The 20,470-nt window shown below is 40.7% G+C and overlaps 1 protein-coding gene across 1 annotated transcript; it reads right to left on the bottom strand.

The window, feature by feature from the left end:
• Positions 1-247: 247 nt before the first annotated feature.
• Positions 248-18,154, bottom strand: cip2a (cellular inhibitor of PP2A). The gene is made up of 22 exons (XM_084940001.1): positions 18,077-18,154; positions 17,724-17,856; positions 17,358-17,505; positions 12,580-12,692; positions 11,754-11,848; positions 11,548-11,644; positions 11,191-11,313; positions 10,633-10,778; positions 10,482-10,557; positions 7,192-7,413; positions 6,888-7,050; positions 6,658-6,805; positions 5,089-5,188; positions 4,847-4,965; positions 4,575-4,755; positions 3,261-3,335; positions 2,917-3,027; positions 2,350-2,546; positions 1,768-1,881; positions 1,598-1,680; positions 1,141-1,280; positions 248-560 (listed from the first exon to the last, which is right to left on the bottom strand). Exons 2-22 carry the CDS (start codon positions 17,823-17,825, stop codon positions 414-416), a joined length of 2,700 nt encoding a protein of 899 aa, XP_084796127.1. The 5' UTR covers positions 17,826-17,856; positions 18,077-18,154; the 3' UTR covers positions 248-413.
• Between the last annotated feature and the right edge of the window lie 2,316 nt (positions 18,155-20,470).

Raw genomic sequence — 20,470 nt, 5'->3', positions numbered from 1 at the left:
CTGTTGGGAAGCCAGATAATATTCTGTTCACAAGAATTATGAAAAAATACTGAACAAATCAGAAACATCTGCCTGAAAACATCCGTCAGCTCTATAAAAATGTAAATGATAATTAAAAATTTATTTCAAAAAGCAGGCCGAGGCTACAGTTTATTTTAGTTACGTTTTAAAATATTTTTTAAAAGAGGAATTTACAAAAACGATCTAGGATGTACACACATATCTATCATTTATTTACCAAATAAAAACACAGACAAACTGACATATTTTAAAATATAAGTTGTGTTTAATACAGTTCATTAAGTGTTTTCTATAAAAAGTTTCCTGAAGGTTTAAAGCTCAAGCTTATAGTCTTGAAAGTTGATGGGGATGTTTTTAAAATCAGATTTTCCCCGGTGCAGCTCGGTCGCTGCTCAGAGCGACAGGTTGACGTCGCTCTTCATCTTGCCGCTGCTGAGGCTGTGGATCATGGCGATCATCGCAGAGTGTTTGTTCAACTCGTCCTCCTTCTGCTTCAGCTTCGTCTCCAGCTGACTCTTCTGCAGCTCCAGAGACGACGCCTGGAAAACAGAAAATGTTCTACATCAAGAAACCAGCCTGGGTTTATCTCCTGTCTGCTGCCTGATCATCGACTTAAACCGTGACAAGCTTGGATTCGTCTGTGGACAGAAGCTTTGGGACAGGCTGCAGGAATCGGTTTTTGACTCCGTCTCACGCCTCGATGGTTACAAGCTCTTCAATTTTGGGATTTTTTTTTAAAGATCTGAATCTAAAAGGCTGTTTTAATTGATTTTATTAAGTTTATTAAGTTGTCAAAAAGGCGTTTCACTTTATGTGAATTTGGACATTTTGTTTTCCCTTTTTGGAGGATTTTAGTTTCTTTCTTTGTGTTTCTTTGTTCATTTTCCAAGCATCGTTTGTTTCTTATCAGCATCTCTTCACACACGTGAGAACAGAGAACGACTTTTCTGTCAATTGTCCATCAAATCACAGGTGCATACATGAGCTAAAATTAAGGCATCAAATAAAAGAAAAAGAAGCCCAACAAAATACTTTACATGTTAAGGAAACAAAGGTATAGAAGCTGCAGGTGTAGCTTGGAGCAAACGTGTCGCGTTTGATCGGCACTCCTGTTGTTACCTTGATGCTGGCGTCCTTCCGGGCCTGCTCTGTTTTGTTGAGTTCTTTCCTTAAAACATCCACCGTCTCCTCCAGGTCTCTCCTCTCCTGCTCCTTTTCCTTCACCTTCTCCTCCTCAGCCCGGAGTTCAGCACGCAGACCTGACAAGAACAAAGCAAAGTGCTCCCTGAGGCTCATGGATAGGTTACAAATCCTTTAAGTTGTTTTTAATCTCAGCGCTGATAAAAACATATCATATAATCTTGACTTTATCACTCAGAGGTGGTTTTGGACAAACATTTGCAGGCGACAATAAAAACGTTCCTCTAATAAACAAATAAAAGTTACACAGATTTTCTCACATCTCTGATGAATGAAGAGTCTTGGGATCAGGTTTCAGGGGGGAAAGGTCCTTTCCCATATTTAGGATACACACATTTGTATGAGTCTGTTACTGTGAAATTAACTGAAAACCAACCTGAGATTTCACCGTTTTTCTTCTGTAGATCTGAATTAAGCGATCTGATCTCCTCTTCTCTCTCCTGCAACAATGACGCCGCCCTAACAAAGAGCAACGAGCGTCAGAAACCTCGTCTTCAGGTCAAAGGAAACAAGTGTCGCACGTGTGTGTGTGTGTGTGTGGCACACTTGTTTTGCTGCAGCTGGAGGGCTTCGTGGTTCTTCTTCAGGGTGTCCGTCTGTTTGGTGAGAGAAACGTGAGCCGCCTGCACCTCCTTCAGCAGCCGCTCCGTCTCATTGAACCTGCAGAGCAGAACTGTCACACATCTGCACGTCCCAATAAACCAGCCCAAAGTTTCATTTCTACAGCCTGAAATAAAGTCTTGTTATACACGTGTTATAAGATCATTTCTCTCAGGTGGAAACAAAGCAGGACAGTACGGGTTAAATCTGCAGCAGTGATCACAGATCAGGACTGTGGACTTTAAAAGTGAGAACTAAAAAAGGAACAGAAAAAAGAGACTTTGGTGGTTAAGAAGTCAAAACACGTTTGACCCCAGCGTCTGTAACGTCATCAAAACACAAAAAAGTGTTTTTCCTCTTCTTACTGGCGTTAAAAGGAAATAGTGCAGATTGAACTGTGTTGGCTCAGAGAGCGAAGTGTGAGGAGAAAAACCTTCACTGTTTAACTACAGCTGTTATTAAAAAAAGAGCTCAAATAAACAAACAAATAAATAAATCCCACCATGGTTTCACCAAAGTGCCTCTGACCTGTTGAGCAGGGTGTTGTAGGCTCCTTTCAGGGCCTGGTGCTCCTCAGAGTCCCGCTGTAGCCTGGAGTTGTGCTGCAGCAGCTCCTCCATGTCAGCTCTGGAGCGCTCCACCTCCAGCACCTGGCCGCTCAGCTCCACCTTCAGCTCCTCGCGCCGCCGCTCGGCGTCCTTCAGCAGACCGCCCAGCTTACGAGCCTGCGGGCAGAACACGGGGCAAAAATTAACATAAAGGAAAAGTGGATTTTACTAAAAACAGCGAGGATCAGTGATTGAACTTCTAAGCAAACATGAACTTTTCCATGGCTTGATTTAATTTAATGATTTTAGGAGGTGCTCACACTGACACTGCTTCACATTTAACATCAGAAGAGCATTTGGCACGGACAGCGTGACGCAGTGCATCTGCAAACTACAACCTGGGACTGCGTTAAATGTCGTAATTACACGTATTTATTCACTATTAATCTTCTAGCACAAAATGTGAGAAAAAAACAGGAAAAACAAAGTTTAAATAGCTCGTTATGATGGTCTAAAGGAAAGAATAAAAACAATAACAACATGTTACCTCAGCCTCAGCCTGAGCTCTCTGAAAGCGATACTGAGCGAGGAGACGGTCGGCCTGAGAAAGAGCCAGAGCCTTCGCCTCCAACAAGTCCTGCAGACGGCTCTCCTTAGACTGAGGAGGAGACACACAGAAACCTTCATCAGATACAGAAATGCTAAAATCCAGATCAAGTCTGAATGCTTCTGCAGAGGCTTCAGTGTTACATCAACAAATAACTCTCAAGAAGTAAAAATCAGACTGTTAAAAACAAACTGCAAACATATGACAGATTTTTAAACTGCGTGGTTACTCGTCTGCAACATTACAGCAGTGTTCATCGCTTTTCTTAGGCCTGATGTACTCACCGCGTACGCGACCAGCTTCTGTTCATACACGTCGATGATCTCGGACACGTGCGGGTCTTTGACCTGCTCCTGCAGCTGCAAGCATCAGACAGAGCTCAGTGGAAACTTCGACGGGAAGATTGAAAACGTTTAAAACACAGTTTTGTTTGTCTGGAAATGTTGCTGACACTGTTTCCAGGGGTTACACCAAATTTTCCCAAACTTTACGACCTTTAAACACTTTAAATAATAAAATATTTCTTTGTGAAACAGTTTTCGAGGCCCCGACGACTTTAAATTATCCAGGGAACAAAGAAAGTGGAAAATAATATCAGAATCTAATATTTTAGTGTTTTTACTTCTGTACATTATCTGATAAAACTGCACTGTGTGTGCACAGCCTGTAGCTACATTATAAAGTTTGATAAATCACGTTTGTTTCTGTAATTAAAGATGTTTCATTTGTTAGCAGCAGTCCAAGCAACGTTTTATCGTTTTGACCCACAAAAATAAGCAAAAACATTTTGATCCTTAAAATATTTCAAAGTAAAAGTTAAACATGGATGCAGGACACGCATGTGGTTGGACGCCACGACATTTTAGAGAACCCATAATCTGCAGTAAAAGGTGATTTTATTTAAATTATTTTTATTGTATCAATTGATTTTAATTTTGGACATTTAAACAACTTATGTAACAACTTATGGTTTCCGAAAAATGTGAATATTAAAATGAAAATAAATAAAATAAAAGCCTAAACCGGTCACTGCTAGCCTGGTGGTGTTCTTGAATAATTTACATTACCTAATAGTTAATTTGAGGATGAAATTTAATTTGCATTTGTTAAAGTGCACCAAAAGATGGCGTCTTCCCCCTTTTGGTTGTGTTGATCTGACTGATCCTCATCGTGTATGACTAATGAACGTAGGACTTCACGCTGTGAGCCACCGAGAGGCCACGATACAGGCTGTGCGCCACGATCCTTGACTAGCATCTGTAATCTAGTTTGTACATGTGTAGTCTGTAAAGCATGCTTCATCTGATGACAACAACAACAAACAAAGAAAGAGACTAACCAACCCAACCATCCCACAGTTTCCAGGAGTCGATCTGAAGGCGTTTATTGTAAAACTTTTTCACCTTTTTTGGTCTTAAAACTTTAACGGTTTTAATAAAAATTAACCCGTAGAAGCAAATCACCTGAAGATCAAATCTGTTTGAATGAAAGAAGAAAATGCTTCATCTTGGTCTTATGTTCTGATCACAGCTGTTTGCCTCCCCCATGGAAATGTTCACGTTTCAAAAGTCACAGAGAAACACTCTTGCACACTCTACCTCCAGCCCAGTCTGAATCTTCTCCACCAGACTGTGGACACTTTTGCTGGAAACACTGGAAGAGTCCAGCGTGCTGGTGTTTGTCCTGAGAGGCGGGACTTCCTGCACTGCCACACGCTTCACAGACAGCTCGGCCTCTCGCTGGCGATAAGCGTTGTTGGCGGCGATGCTTTCTCCCAGACTTGAGAAAAAACAAAGAGATGTTGTCCACGATTCACAGAACTATTAAATATTTCTGGATAAAAATGTGTAGTTTGGATCATGAGACTCACACGAACGAGGGGAAGTCTGGGAGGGGAGTGGCTTCAAACAGCAGAGAGAGCCCGGTCTGCACACGGTCTCTGTGGTGGGACGTGAGGGCCAGAGAGAGCGGCGTCACAATCCTCTGGTCCTGAGGGATAAAACAGAGAGAATAACAACTCGTTTCAACTGAACACAAAACCCTGCGTGCACTAAAAACATGCAGTCAGTGAGAATGTACGGAAGGTAAATAACGTCAGCCTGTATGTAATACCTGCAGCATCCTGTAGAAGCTGGTCTCCATGTCCTTCACATGCTGTCTCAGTTTGCTCATCAACTCCAGGGTCTTCAGCAGAGCTTCTGCACACACCTGACTGAAACCACACACACACTTTAATATCTTAAAATACCTCAAAAGTAGTTAGAAAAGTTTCATCAGCTAAATTAACTCAAAATAATAACATAACATTATGTCTATGAGTTCTTTAATTCATCATGAAAAGCTGATTTAAAGTTGTTTCAGGATCAGGGTGGCAGCTGACTTTTCAAACTTACATTTGTGCCTGAATGTTATTTGCAGCTCTGTGGGAAGGAAGCATTTTAAGGCCTTTCTAAGTATGTAAGTGGGCAAACGCCTTCGCTTAAATCCTGTTATCAATAGTAACAATACTAAGTATAGAGTGATGCATTTCACATGTGTCTGTTAAGTCACAGACACATCTATACTGGTGGTGTAAAGTAGCCCGTGTCAGTTCTTCTTTCGATGCACAGACTGCAGCTCTCTGAACGTCGTCTGTGCAGTCTGCACGCCAGCTGCAGTGGTCTGCAAGTGTGTTGTCCTTTTAAAAGGGCCTCATTACATTAGTTTCAGCGTTAAGTTTAATATGTTATTGTATGAAGGACAGTCTTTTATTTGAATGAACTCAAATGTTTTTTCATATGTAGTTTCAGTTTTTAGTCTAGTTTTAGTTAATTACATAGTGGATTGCTTAGCAGATGCCTCTGTAGAAGTGAAGTGAATGACTGTAGCAAGTCTGCACAGCTCTTTAAAAATAAAAATAAAAGTTGATACAGCATTTGGTGGATTGCTTTCCTTATCTGTTATGTAGATCAGCGCTGTGTCTCTCATGTTTACTCTTGCTTGTGGCTCTTTGTGTAATTGAGAATGGCCTCTTAAAGAAACAACAACAACAAACAGACGTTTTCCCAAAGCTTGTTGGGCATCATGTTAGCATTAGCCAGCTTATCCCAGCAGAGGGTGAAGCGGGTAGTTTTCACCACTGCTCGTGGGCTGTGTTGATGGTTGGTTGGTGTTTTTCTCTACATATCAGAGCCAGTGGGTGAAGTTTCATAACAACCACCAACAGTGACCAATAAATGGAGCATGGCTGACTTGGCTCAGCACGGCTGTTTTAGGGGATTTTCTGAAATCTTTTCCCTCCATAATTACATTTGATGATCTCCACTGCACCTTTACTGACGAGGTTTGACACGTCAGTAAATATCAAAAAGATGCAGTTTGACAACACTAAGAATCATTTTCGGGTAGCTGCATGGGCAGACACCACCCTCACTAACTTCTGATGCAAACACCTGAAAAATGGCAGAAACCACTCAGTTCAGAAAAGAGCTTCAAGTATTACTCATGGAAGACTTTCAAGGGGTAAAGAGTTAAAGATTTTTAGGGACAATGTGAGTACAAAGTACTGATCACATAAAGCAGTGCAGCTGTATTTTGCATTAATAATGCACGGTCTGGAAATCCCACTGCTTTTCTAGCATCTCTAAAAATCACTTGAACCCAGAAAAACCTGAGCAAAACATCGTCAGAGCTTTCACTCACCTGAGATCATCGTCAGAGCTGGGAGGCAGACAGCTGAGTGGATTGCTGCTATGACAACATGAGAGGAGCGCTTCAACCTGTGAGAGGCACAGCTGAGCGCTTATCTGACAGGACACCAAGGATCTGGTGGCCTCCTCCGTGCACAGGAGTGGGAGAGTTAAGGCTTCGAAGGAATCAGACATGTGCAGATACAGACAGACTGCAGGGCGGCAGGGTCACGTGAAGGATATTTAGCAGCAGGCTGGTGACGTAGCTGATGCGGAGACAGTGTTTTCTCAGGTGAGCATCTCCCTGTGAGAGATTGAGGCCATTCAGCAGCCCTAACAGTGTCGGAAGCAACATTTCCACAAAGCTCAGTGTAGAACCAGGCATACTCTCTGCTCCCAGCGTCTCCTGGATGGAGAGGACAGGAAGAGAAGTGGGTGGACAGCTAACAAATTTTATTTTAATCATAACTACGGCTTCCAGGTAATCAGAAGAAAAGGTTCTGCCACTGTCAGACCGCTCCCCTGTATCCCAGTGGGGCTACCTTACCTCCAGTAGCTCGCTCAATAGCTGCAGGACCTGCAGAGAGCAAGATTCGCCACCCTCCACGGGCGAGCTCAGCCACTGCACCAGTGCCAGCCCACACTGCGCCTTGCGTCCACCGTCCCGTCCTGCGGCTCTGAGTTTAGGTCCCGCCGGTTTGAAAACCACCTCGCACAGGAGCGAGCGCAGACCTGAGACACTGCACATGGCAAGGAGAAGCTCCAACACCTGCAAACCACACACGTAACACACATCAAGATGAAGGTTTGTAGCAGCTGAGCATGGCCTTACAAAGGCTTTCCTTCCCCTTTATCCAAAAATAGGCTGCAGAAAGAGGCAAGTGTGCAATCATGCAGTAAAACTCAAGGTGGGCCGATAATGCTTTTCCATTTTCTGTCTTATATGTTAGAATGGATGCTGATTAAGAGTAGGTACAGTCTGATCATATTCACAGTAGATAGCAGAAGCATCTTCATGCATCTGCTTACAATCTTTAGATAAACCTCAGAGAAAAAACACCCAAATTTCAACATAACCTGTGAGTAATACGAGCAGCAGCTTCAAGCTTATAATAATCACAGAATTGACTAAAAATCGAATAAAACTGCAACAAACATCTGATACTTTTCTCAGTTTTGTACCACTGAAACTTGAATATCTATTTATTTATTGATAAATTGTGAACAGACGAATCTATATATAACAAAATTTTTGCAACATTATTATCATTATTAATAATATTATTATGGCACATTTGTATATTTATGTTAGTAGGTATATAAAAGTATCTATTAAAAGAAAAAATCTGTTGCTGTTGCTTTTGTGACACATGTCACGTTACACATTGTCACCGGTTTCACTCCTGATATTTTAACCCAAACCATGATGAGTTCCTAAACCTGCATTATTAGTTCCTGAGCATTATGGAAAAGGTAACAAAAGCAAAACATGAAAGATGAAAGCAAAACTGAACAAGTTCGGTCTTGTGATATAAAACCATCGACCAAATAATAACCAACAAATGTCCAACAGCTTTTCAGCTGATATCACAAAAAAAAGGTTTGCAAACCAGCTATGAACCAGTTAAACAATATAATTGTATTGCTTGTTAATATTAAAACTATTAACTACAGTTTTTACAGCGTTTCATTTTTCAATTCAAACATCAAAGGTAAAGTGCAACCAAAATGCCGTGAAGCCCCTGCCCTGCTTCCTCTTGTGCTCGCGGTTTTGGTTATTTTACAGCATCACGTTTTCATTTCAAGGAAACACACTGAGTGACTTTAAAATCAACAGTTTCCTAAATTTAAAAATCAATTTTAGTTTCTGTTTAAACTCCTGAACAAATGTAAGAAAACCTCTAGATCTGACAATTAAAATCAAAATTCAAGTTGAATCCTTTCGGGTTTTGGGACGTTTTATTGTTTCTTTTTAGTTCAGTTTAGTTCCAGTTTTTGATAGAAGATTTTTATCATTTCAGTTTAGTTTTTCAGTTCAAGAAAGTATGAGGTCATTTCTGCTTCTGTTCTTCCAGAGTAACTAAAAATGAACTCATCATGACATTTAATGTATTGCACAGTCTCTTTATAAGGCAGCAGTTGATAAAAACGCCGACAGCTGCAGAATCGTTCAACTCAAACGTAACCACTTAAACCTGCACGCACAAATAATGAGAGAACAGGCTGTTACAAAAAAACAACATTAACATTTTTAAAGACTAAATATTCCTTGCATTTATTTCCTGGTTTGTCGGCAGCAGCTCCTGAAAGCGTTGTTTCACTGTCATCAGTTAATAGGAGACACCAGTTTATCAGAAACGCTGCTGTCCAGTTATAACAGGAAGAAAAAAACATATGAGTCTGTGTGAGAACAGCTTTCTTTAACTGCTGCACAACAAAACAAAACAACAACAGCAAAATGCTGCTATTGTAAACACACAGAAACACGTTTGGACCATCTGTATGCACGCTCAGTAATCCAGAGTGAGACTCCTTTCAACTCTTGTGCTCACTAAGGACATTTCTGTCCGTTTGACTTCAGTTAATCATTTTGAGTTAACACAGATATTTATGTTAGAATTTCAACACCAGGTCCCAAAATAAGCTGTGAAACCAAACACTAAACAGCCCCACTGAAGCACATTACAGCCTCTCTGCAGTGCTGAAACAGCAGCTCTCCCTCTGTGAACCTCAGCGTTCGCTGGATCGATCGTTCTTCTGGTCAAACCTCAAAGGTCTTCAATGTCAGCCAAGTTTAGAACTTTGAAACTGTGATTCGTACAAGTGTGGTGTGTGTTGTCAAATTGATAACAATCGATTAAGTAACAGGATATGAAATACTTCTGTCTTATTAACGAGCAGTAAGAAATATTTAAAAGAATTATTTGTCTAAAAACAAAAAAACATTTGTATTTACCTCAGAAATTCATTTTATTGTTTTATATATTTTTAAATATATTAATTTTATGTGTTAAAGTGCAGAAATGAGTGAGTTTGTGTCTGTAAGCCTTGTGGTTCAGTGGCTGCACTGAACAGACGTGAGCATATCCTGAAGTTGCTCCGTGATTTGATGCAAAGCTTTTGTGCTGCTTGAAACAAGACGCCGTGATGGTGCAGACGTTAACAATAATTCGCTGATGTTCAGACAGACGTCTCAGAGCCATAAAGACAAAACTAAGACTAAAGTACAGCTTTCTATCCCTCAGCCATGCTGAATGCGCTCCTCTTGTTGTGATTTGCATCAAAGTAGGTGAAACGGATCCACCCAGGCTTCTGCTTCTTACCTGGACATGCTCATATCCCTGAAGTTTAACTGAGTGCTACCTTTTGTTTGAGCAGTACTTGCTTGTTTGCCTTCATGTGCATATGAACTTGAGTGACATCCATTCTTCATTCATAGGGTCGGCCTTCTATCAGGTTGAGGTCAGGACTCTGTGCAGGCCAGTCGAATTCCTGCACATCAAACTCACTCATCTATGTCTTTGAGGACCTTGTATTGTTTCTGGTGCACAGCCATGTTGGAACACGGAGAGATGATCTCCAAAATGTTCCCACAAAGTTGTGATCATGAAATTGTCCAAAACGTTTTGGGATCCTTGAGCTTCTTTCAGTGGAACGACCCACTTTGTTGCTTTATTATTATTTTTTTAAGTCTCTGTTACCACAAGAAGGTCAGTGTTGACGTCAGCTGCATCACGTCTGATGCAAACTGTGTCACACGTGATGGTTTCAGGGAATACTGGGAACTTACAGAGTTAAGCACAGCTGGTGTGGGTTATCATATTTGTCGTCTCTCACCTTGGCTGCAGGGTCTGGGTCTTTCGAATGCAGCAGTCCTAACACTTGAGACACACATGCCGAGAAGTGGGGATACCTGGAAATGGACAAAGGCTTTCAGCAGAGTTTTAAAGCAGCTATTCAGGAAAAGAGCTGTGAATTATCTGCATACCTTGTTAGGTAATCAGCTATTTTGGGGTTCTTTAACAAATCAACCAAAAGGTCGACTGAGTATTTTCTCGTCAGAGTACCATCACCGTTCACGATGATGTTGAACACAAGCTGGAACGTTTGATGGATGTTCTTTGCATCAAAGAGCTACGAGGAAATCCCAGAGATTAGAGACAGGATATTATGTGAATCAGCATGAATGTTGTTTACTGTTCAACAGATAAAAACGAGAAGAGAAAATAGGAACAAAGTAAAAAAGGAACAATTGTTTCTGCTGTTAAGAAAAAAAATCTAGTCATGGCAGAGACCTGCAGAAGTCTTGAGTCTCATTTGATGACATTTTGTCAGATTGCCTTGTAATTTTTAAAAAAAAGTGTTTTTTGAGCAAAAGTTCTCCAGGTTTTTTTGGAGTTCTTTCAAAGTTTTCTTATTTTTTGGACGTTAGCTGCTTTTTCACTCTTTTTCAGTCCAGTCTGTGCACCTGAACATTTACAGAAAGATTTCTTTGTTTCGTCTTTAGACACTTTGTTAAGCGCAGATCCCAGCAGAGTTCACCTACCTTCTCTCCAACCTTCTCATTCAGGCTGAGGCTGGCCAGTATAGACAACGTGAAGACCACCACAGTCAGGCTGTTGTGAGCCAGAAAGTTGATCAGTGTGCGATAAAACTGCTTCACGTTGTCCTACAAAACAACATAACCAGTTTCACTCCTACTGGTCACCAACAATAAATGCATGTGGCCCAAAAAACTGAATAGTGCATCTCAAAAACATTAGAGTATCCTATTATTGTATTGTGAAATATTTAAAGGCCTTTTCTGGTTTAATTTTGACGATTGTGGTTTACAGCTCATGAATTTCTCGGGCCTCCAATTCTTAGAACTCTTCCTCTTGTATGTGAATCAGCAGAAACTCACCAGAGACTTGATGTAGATCTGCACGGAGATGTTGTCGCGACAGAGATTGGCCAAGAGGCCGAGACATGACATGACAACGTCTTCATTTTGAGATTGGCTGTGATGAAAGACCGTTGGTAATCTCGTTAATTGAAACATAATGAATCAAAACATAAAGAGCAGTAATTCAGTATAACATAAAGGCAGAGATGAGATGTGTTTCTCACATGTTGGTCATGAGAAAAGTGATGAGCTCGTGGATGCAGCTGGCGGACTGGAAGATGCGAGTGTTGTAGGTCAGCTTCTGCAGCACCTGGAGGCACTGAAATACAGAGCAAGACGACACAGACAGTTTTAGAGAAAGACTCAAAGCTAAAAGGTAAAAGTCTGTCGAGTAGATAGTACAGTCATAAATCTGCTTTAGTTAATTACTACATCTATATTAATAAAGATTTGGTTTGACCACTATTGGAATAGTTTTGGGTTTGTCTGCACAGGCAGAAACTACCCTCACGAGCTCCTGATGCACACACAGTTTGTTCTGCTCAGTACAGGAAAGGGCTTCAGCGCTTAGTCCTTGTATGCCTTCAAGGGGTAAAGAGTTTCTTGTAAAACACAATTCTCAATTTTACATTTTGCTCATGAAATATGCTTTAACTTGTATAAATGTCAAGGACACCAAGAGCAGAAGCACCACGGCACTTTCTTTCTGCTAGTTCTGAAACACTGCAGTGATTTTAGCAAAGCACCAAAGCGTTAAAAAACAACCAACCTTGTTAGATTTCTACATGACTTTATCTGGACAGTAGTTTTATTACACTTAATGAAAATTATGTCTTTGAATTTTTTCATCTACAATCTGACGTCCTATAGCTGACACATGACACCCGCGCTGTCACTGTGAACTGGCAGAGACATTTGTGCTCGCACAAGCTGACGGTAATGTTTAGAAGACTTCAGGGCTTCAGTCTGTGTGAACAGCTACGACGTTTCCTGTAATTGCTTGAGTCTCACCCCCAGCTAGCAGCACACCGACTGTATTAATGGGCTTACCTGCAGCACCAGAGGCTCCCCGGGTGTGTTGCTGTGACAGTGTATGACAGCAGCCAGGGTGCTGGTGAGGTTGTAGCTGCTGTGCAAAATCTCCCGGCTCTGATCGTCGCAGGCTGTGAGGAATGAGTGTGTATGAAGTCGTTAGCATTTGGATTTCCTGTCTCAGAAATCATAAGCATCCTTTTTTTTAATTATTATTCTTACTACACTATACATTCTGTTTACTATTCTCTGCTTACTGATGCAGCAGTTTCCTGACCCAATATGATAGGATTCTTTGGGAGACAATAATAACCCTAACTGGCCAACTGGCCTCTGATTATTTATGCATTCAAAGGTTAGCTTCCAGCACACTGTGAAAAGTTTGGCTCACAAACAAATAGTTTGCTGTTATTATCGGAATTTTGTAAAAACAGTGGAAATCCACATACTGCACATATATTTGAGGCAGACACGATTTTACTCAGAACCGTAGAAGGGCAGCCATACTTAGTGCTGTAAGGAGATGAGGTGAAAGAGGGCCTGACACTGAGAAAAGAAGGTGAAACCTCACAGGACATACCAGGGTCTGAGAAGCCTGTGCAGGGGTATATATATGTATAAGCTACATGTAGAACACCAGGCTGTGAACCATCCTTCTATGGTCTTAGCAGATTAAGGGAGACTTGTTGAATTATCTTTAAGAGAGGTCTCACTTTTCAGAGGGATTTATTCTTTCCCCCTTACCAGAGACCATTTCTTAATTTGGACTCCCTTATATCAAAGAATCTGTCTGAACTGACTGAACTGGATAAAACCAGGGATGAGAACATCTGGATCCTAGATTACTGATTACCTGACAAGGTTCTTATTTCCCTTCTAGGAATCATAATACTTAAACTTCAAAGCCCCAGATTACACATTGTCCATGCTCAGGCTTCTCAAAACATTCCTGTTGTAATGTCCGGTCTTACAGCACTAGGTCTGACTCCCCTCCCCTCTGCCTGCAGTATGGACATGAGTTAAACATGTGAGGTAGTAAGAACACTGTAGTAAAGGGCAATGAATGAAAGTTTTGGTTTTGAATTGGAAAAAATTACTGTAGATTTCTGAAATCCTGAAATCAAAGTTAAGACTTAATTTTGAAAAAACAAAACAAAAACACACACACACACACACACACACACACACACACACACACACACACATGTCCCTTATGGCCATAACATGTGAAAGTTGCAGTTCCCATCAATATAATGGGCTCACATAGATGGTTAGACGCAGAGGTCTCAGACTCAGGTCCCCACCAAAGGTTTCAGGATGATATATTTTCAAGCCAGTGGCACCATGTATTTCTATATATTATGCCTGTATAATCAACAATTGTCAAGAATTGTTCTGCTCCATAAAATAACACTGCATCGCAGAAATACTTTGAAAGCACAGAACGACAATATTTTATATAAAGCCGGAGATTTGATGTGTGAGCTTGAACCTGTAACAGTCTTTGTGACAGTGAAAAACTCACTTTATATGATGTCCACACAGCTGTAAACAAAGTTACTGATGCTTTAGATTTTCTCATGACTTCTTCCACATTAGTTCTCTTTGAATTTGATTTCCACTCAGTTTAATTTCAGTTCCAGATTTGCTCGTTTGAGTTTAGTTTTCAGTTTTGGTGTTTGGACTAAGGAGCTTGGAAAGAAAAGCGTCTGGACTTCTTTAAGTTGCTTGAAGACGTTTCACCTCTCATCTGAGAAGCTTGAGATCCCTTCCCAGACGCCTTAATGCCCACTCACACCCTTTGCCATCTGACCTCAGGAAATCACAGTGGGGCTAGGTTTCACAATGAGCTCACCCGAAACCTTGGCTGATTGTGACCTACATCCATTTTCACACCTTGGCTCACGTGATTAGGTAAAGGATCATTAGAGGGTCCTTTTGTCCCTCTCGGGGGGACACTCCCACAGGGCTTAAATCTTGGACTCTCCACCATTTGACCCAGGAACGGAACAAGCTTCTTTGATGAGAGGTGAAACGTCTTCAAGCAACTTAAAGAAGTCCAGACGCTTTTCTTTCCAAGCTCCTTAGACTACGATGACCTGGATGACTGAGAACCTTCACAGACTTAGTGTTTGGACCAGTTATACTATGAAAGGTTCTTGTCAATAGCTCAGGGAGGCATTGCAATCGGATGTGAAGTGCAGTTTTTTATGCAGAAGAGCATATCGGTCACAGATGTGCACATTTGACTTGTTTTTAAGGTTATTTCACCACAGCGGTAAATTTACATTGCTCGGCTATAACACAGGAAAAGTAATAAAACTTCAGACTGAATTAAAGAACATAAAGTCATCTGTGTGCCCATCTTCATTAGTTCCTACATGGTGCTTACATTTTCTCCTCTCTTTTTTATTCTTCCCTGTATGATAGGTCACCCCTCTGACTGCGATGCCATCCCTCTGCCTCATTATCTGGTGAATTTTGAATTGTCCCTCTATTCTAGCATTAACCTCAAGAGTTACACATATATCTGAAGACTCAGGTGGAGGTAGGACTCATCCAGAGTAGAGCTGTTTTATTCCAAACTATTCAACCACATAGGAATCTTTGACAGTGTCGATGTGCAAAGAAGAACACAAGATGTTATTTACACTCTGATCCTAACCCGTCCCTGTGTTGAAGTTACACATTACTGTGTCACATGCATAAATCGACACACTGATCTTTTTTCTTTATGTCATGTAATGATCGGTATTTCAAGGTTAAAAAAAATGCACACACACATGCCATATGTCTTCAGAGAAGTTGAGATCTGATGGTAAATGGTAAATGGCCTGTATTTGTATAGCGCTTTACTAGTCCCTAAAGACCCCAAAGTAGTGCTGGGCCATATCATACCGTTCACGGTAATACCGGTGTAATGTTGGGCAACCATAAGAAAATGAAATATCGCGATAGAATATGGGTAAAATGCTCATGCGCAGTGCCTTTGTTTACATACGCACATGGCGGTAACGCAGAATGAGAAGAGCGAAAGTGGATCGTTGAATGAAACAGATGAACCAGAACTGGTTTGTAAAAATGCTGCAACTTCACTGGTGTGGAACTGGTTTAGCTTTCGTCCGTCAGACACACAACAAAGCACTATTTTTGGTAGAGCATGCTAGCGGGCCGTCGTTATTACCGTGTTGTTTGGAAAATACGGCACACTTAAAATCAATCCTTTTGATTTTTCTGAAAATCGACAGAGCCTCTTATAATCCCGTGTGCCTTATGTATGAATTCTGGTTGTGTTTACTGACCTCGAAACGATTTTATGTACACAGCACTCAAAAATCTGTCACATGTTTCAGTACGACTTTGCTGAGCTACGAAGCCGCACCGCTTGATGGATTGTCGGAGCGTTACGGCTGTCGTAGGCAGGAGCCTCATGGAGTGATACGTACTGTGCTTCAACATAATGTTACCGTGTTGTGTGTGTATAACCTGTTTTTAAGTTTTGTGGGTATTATACATGGTTATGCTGAGGATATGTCGGCCAGTTTCCACTGGAGATGCCTTTTGGTTAAACTGTCAGCAAAGAATTTGCATTTGCACTGTTACATTTTTATATAACTTTAATGCACATAAAACAGCTGCTTGTTTAAGTGAAAATACATTGGTTTGTTTTTTTTCCACTAATAAAGTTGAGGAGTTGTAAAGTATTTTGTCTAGTGTCAGTTATATCGTCAGTTATATCGTTATCGCAAATTTTCAAATGTATATCGTGATAAATATTTTTGGTCATATCGCCCTGCTCTACCCCAAAGCGCTTTACACATTCAGTCATCCACACATTCACACACTGGTGATGGCAAGCTACATTGTAGCCACAGCCGCCCTGGGCGCAGTGACAGAGGCGATGGCAATTACTTTGTGTTCTTCTGCACATTGTACAGATCAGCTGTTACACACAGATGTATACGGTGGGACAGTTTGTGGTAATACAGCTGTCTTCAAGCTCCACCCGAGTCTCAGACCTCAGGACCTCATAACAGTCCCTAACGAATTCTATCAGATAAGTTCACCCTTATAGAAAAATATATTGATTCTTCTTCAACCTCCTCTCATTTGTCACACTGTTTTGAGAGAGGGACATGTGTAAAACCTGCGTGTTCACTATATTATTTTTGTTATAGCATCACTGGCTTCAACAGACTCCCTCATCGGGTGTGCTCATTTCTGAGCCACTAAGCTGTGATGCTCTTTGCAGATAATTATTGAAATGAACTGAATGCAAGAAATTAGTACACCGTTAGTAGATCACCCAAAGAATTTTCCGCTCCCATGGGATTGTTTTGTAAAACCATTGTCACATTAATTTGCCCGGCAGCTTTCAGTCACAAAACTGACACGGTGCCTCTTTGGTAAACCCCGCCAGCAGCTTTTTGATGCCTAAAGAAGGCTTTACAACACTTTTATAATGACAACCGATACAGATTAAGTTGTCTGTGAATGTTTTAAATACTTTTGCTCTAGCAACTACTCCTCTGCTTACAATATAAACACAATAGTTTATGCCATTTAGATAAAACTACATCCCTATGACATGATTGCAAAGGCCCCTAATGCTTGTTGGGTTGACAGAAGCAATCACATAAAGACTAAAATCTGGGACTTTTCTGGAATTTCACATTTCTGTGAAAAAAGAAAGTTTTAGTTAACTAATAAACTTGAATTCAAAATGCCAGAGCACTCAGGTGATGGTCCATTACTGGTGCTGAAGTGTGTATAAAGTATGAAGAGGTCTTCTGTACCTAGCTGTGACAGCAGGGAGATGATGGAGCTCGTCAGGGTGGGGCTGGTGCTTGGGTTTCCAGCCAGCTCTACCAGCCCACTCACACACTCGCTGGGCAGAACCTGAGCTGAGGACAGCAGCTGCTCGCACTTTAGGCCTGAAAGCTTCTGCAAACACACGGCATGTACGTAAACTACACAGGGATACGATACACATATCCCTAACAGCATTTTGAGTTGTAATCACAGGCCAAATTATTACACAGCAAACCCCTACTTTGTATATTCTACTCCCAAACCACTGCTTGCCTCACGTGGTGCCTCATAAAGCCACTCAGGTGTGATTCTCCAGTTTGACGGATGTATAAACTGAACAGTTAGCTCACCTCCACCTGTTTTTGTAGCTGCGCTGCGTGCTGCGCTGTCCTGCTGTCTCTGTACTGCTGTATAGCCAGCAGCAGAGACTTCAGACAGGTCGTCACGTCCATCTTGTACAACAAAAACTGCACTGTAAGGAGACTTTGTCAAAGAGAGAGACTATTTCGTTTACAAGCTTTCAACCAATGTCCGTGTTAAGTCTGCAGGCTAACACTAGCTAGCCAGCTTATCTTTCATTGTAATGACAACAGAAAATAAACTAATCATAAAAGCCTGAAAATGTGAACTGTGACTCGTTTATTCAAAACATAAGATTAAATTACGATAAATATGATAAATGTCAATTCGATAAATAATATACCTGCGGTGCCTTTTCTATTTTAGAGAAACATCAACAACCGGCAACACATCGACAACTTCCTCCCGCTTCAACTTCGAACGGGAAGGGATCGTACCATGTACGAGAAAGGGGGAGACAATAAATGAAATCAATATTAACGACATTATAATTGATTATTTGGTGCCATATTTACACAACTTTTAAAAATGAAGAAGGGTTTTAAGAGCCATATTGAAACAATGCTTAGTAATTTAACGGTAATGGCTTAAAACAGATTAAGCTGTTGAAAATGCACACCCTTATTACAGGGACGAGACCATGTGAGAATACACGTAACAAGAGGGGGCGGAGCAACAATTACCCGTCGTAGTTCAACAGTGAAAGATGAATTAAATTAAATTAAATTATTAAATTTATTTAAATGTAATAAATTTACATTGAAACATGACTTTCAGAAATTTTTTATTTTATTGAATTATTTATCAACAAATGTAATTGATTTTTACACACAAACCCCTGTAAGGTTTACTCTAAAAGAAATAACAGCAAACAGTGGGGGGGGTGTCATCAATTTATTGAATCATCATACAAGAAAATACAGCATATTTTCCTGTCCTGATGTATACCCTTGTTAGAATAGCAACAAGAGTATACATCAGTTTTTTATATAACCACCTGTTTTCTTCTGAAATTTCTTAGGCAACCATTCTCATTATTTCTTTCAGTAGTCTTCAGTAGGATCGGGGTCTGGAGAGGCCAATCCACGACTGATAGTGCTCCAATGCCTCAAATCCAGTCTGTATTTTTCTATTTCCACAATTCCATTAATTTTGAAAAGACCAAAATCCCTGGCTGAAATGCATCCCCAAACCACAACAGAGCCTCCACTGTGTTTTACATAAAGCTGTGGAAATTAATTATTGTAACTCTCTCCTCCTGAATCCTCCTCCTCCTAAATCTGGATTCAGCACTCCACGACACCGTCTGCCACTGATGTTTCAGTCCAGTTCTTGTAGTATTTGTCATATCTCATCATTTGCTTCCTGTTTCCCTTCACCATACTCCTGGGTCTTCCAGTTTGATCATCATACACCAATGTGGCTTAATAAACAAACAAACAAAAACAAACATTAATCTGAAAATGATAAAGTACGAGTGACTGAAGATAAGTGGTAAAGTAGCCACTGAAATAAAAACAAAAGAGAAGCTGAAAGACCTTCAGAGACCCCGAAAACTACTGCTCAGACCGCTTTAAAAATTACATTTGCATTTTCCTGGCTTCTTAGAAGCAGGCAAATAAATGATGCATGTTGTGTTATCATAATATGAGTCATTTAGTTAAACATACCAATTACAACACTTCACTTTAGTCTGGAAAGCAGCTCAAGAACTGTGACCAAATTCCACAGAAAGAAAGAAAATAATAATAATAAATGACATGAACATAACTCGGTAAACATAAGGAAACATAAATAATGTCTCATGGGTGACGTGACTAGCCGAAAGAGGATATCGAGCACTGAGGTTTCTTGTTGTCATATATAGGTTGCATGTTGTTTTCAGGACACATGCTGACAAAAAGAAGCACTTTGCATCCATCCACATGATGATGCATGTGCAGCTGACCTCAGCAGCCCATGCAAACACTATGAAGTCTAACAAATTAAAGAACACAAGAGAAGCTGCAGTGACTTTGATCAAATTAATTGAATTCTCTGCAGACTGCAGACAATGGTGGGTGGATGTGTGTGGTGTGCGCATCTTTTTGATTCAGTGTCTGAGTGTGGAAACTGTGGTTAGACCGTGCTGATGGTCTTAGGGGCCCATCACTGCTTTCTGCCGCGCTCTGTTCTTCTTATGTGTCTTTGGCGTTTTCCTGTCTGCCGGTTTTATTTTGAAAAAAGAAAAAAAAGACTGCATGTATTTAAACGGATGATGATGTTCGATAAAAAAAAAAAAAATGGCGCCCAGTGATTAAACCCCAGCTGATCTCAGGCACAGCGGGCATTATGTTTAACAAAGGTCAGTGAGGAACAGAAGCAGTTCGTGCTGAAAGGGTGTGAAAACAAACACAGGATGTGCAACTGTGTTTTGCCCGTGCCGACAACGAGGGTTAAGCTCTTCACTTTTCAGAGTTCAGAGTTTGAAGAAAGAAGCGCATTTTGCACAAATGATAGACAATCACCGAATTACAGGCTCCTTTAAGACTGAAATTTAATGGCATGTAACAGCACCTTTAAATTAGCTGTAGGTGTGAATGCTTGTCTGTCTCTCTGTTAGCTTTGCAACAGACTGGTGATATTCAGAGTGCACCATATGTCTGGTATTATTTCCCTTCCAAACTAAAATACTTTAGTCATTCATGGTTCTCGTTCTTAGTTGCTTGTCTAAATTTGTTTCCTTTCATGTTCAGGC

This window comes from Perissodus microlepis, chromosome 9 (assembly GCF_051167445.1).
Source record: "Perissodus microlepis isolate ML-2025 ecotype Zambia chromosome 9, ASM5116744v1, whole genome shotgun sequence".
In the NCBI taxonomy this organism is placed as follows: Eukaryota; Metazoa; Chordata; class Actinopteri; order Cichliformes; family Cichlidae; genus Perissodus; species Perissodus microlepis.
Note: the sequence above shows the minus strand (reverse complement) of the source record. Positions and strands in the feature narration are given on the sequence as shown.

Excerpts from the sequence above, each read along its gene's own strand:
- cip2a (XM_084940001.1), bottom strand. The coding sequence starts at position 17,825 with ATGGACGTGACGACCTGTCTGAAGTCTCTGCTGCTGGCTATACAGCAG. Across the intron at positions 11,645-11,753 it reads ACTTTTCTCATGACCAACAT|CCAATCTCAAAATGAAGACG; the intron begins GTGAGAAACACA and ends CTTTCATCACAG. Across the intron at positions 5,189-6,657 it reads AGCTCTGACGATGATCTCAG|TCAGGTGTGTGCAGAAGCTC; the intron begins GTGAGTGAAAGC and ends GTGTGGTTTCAG.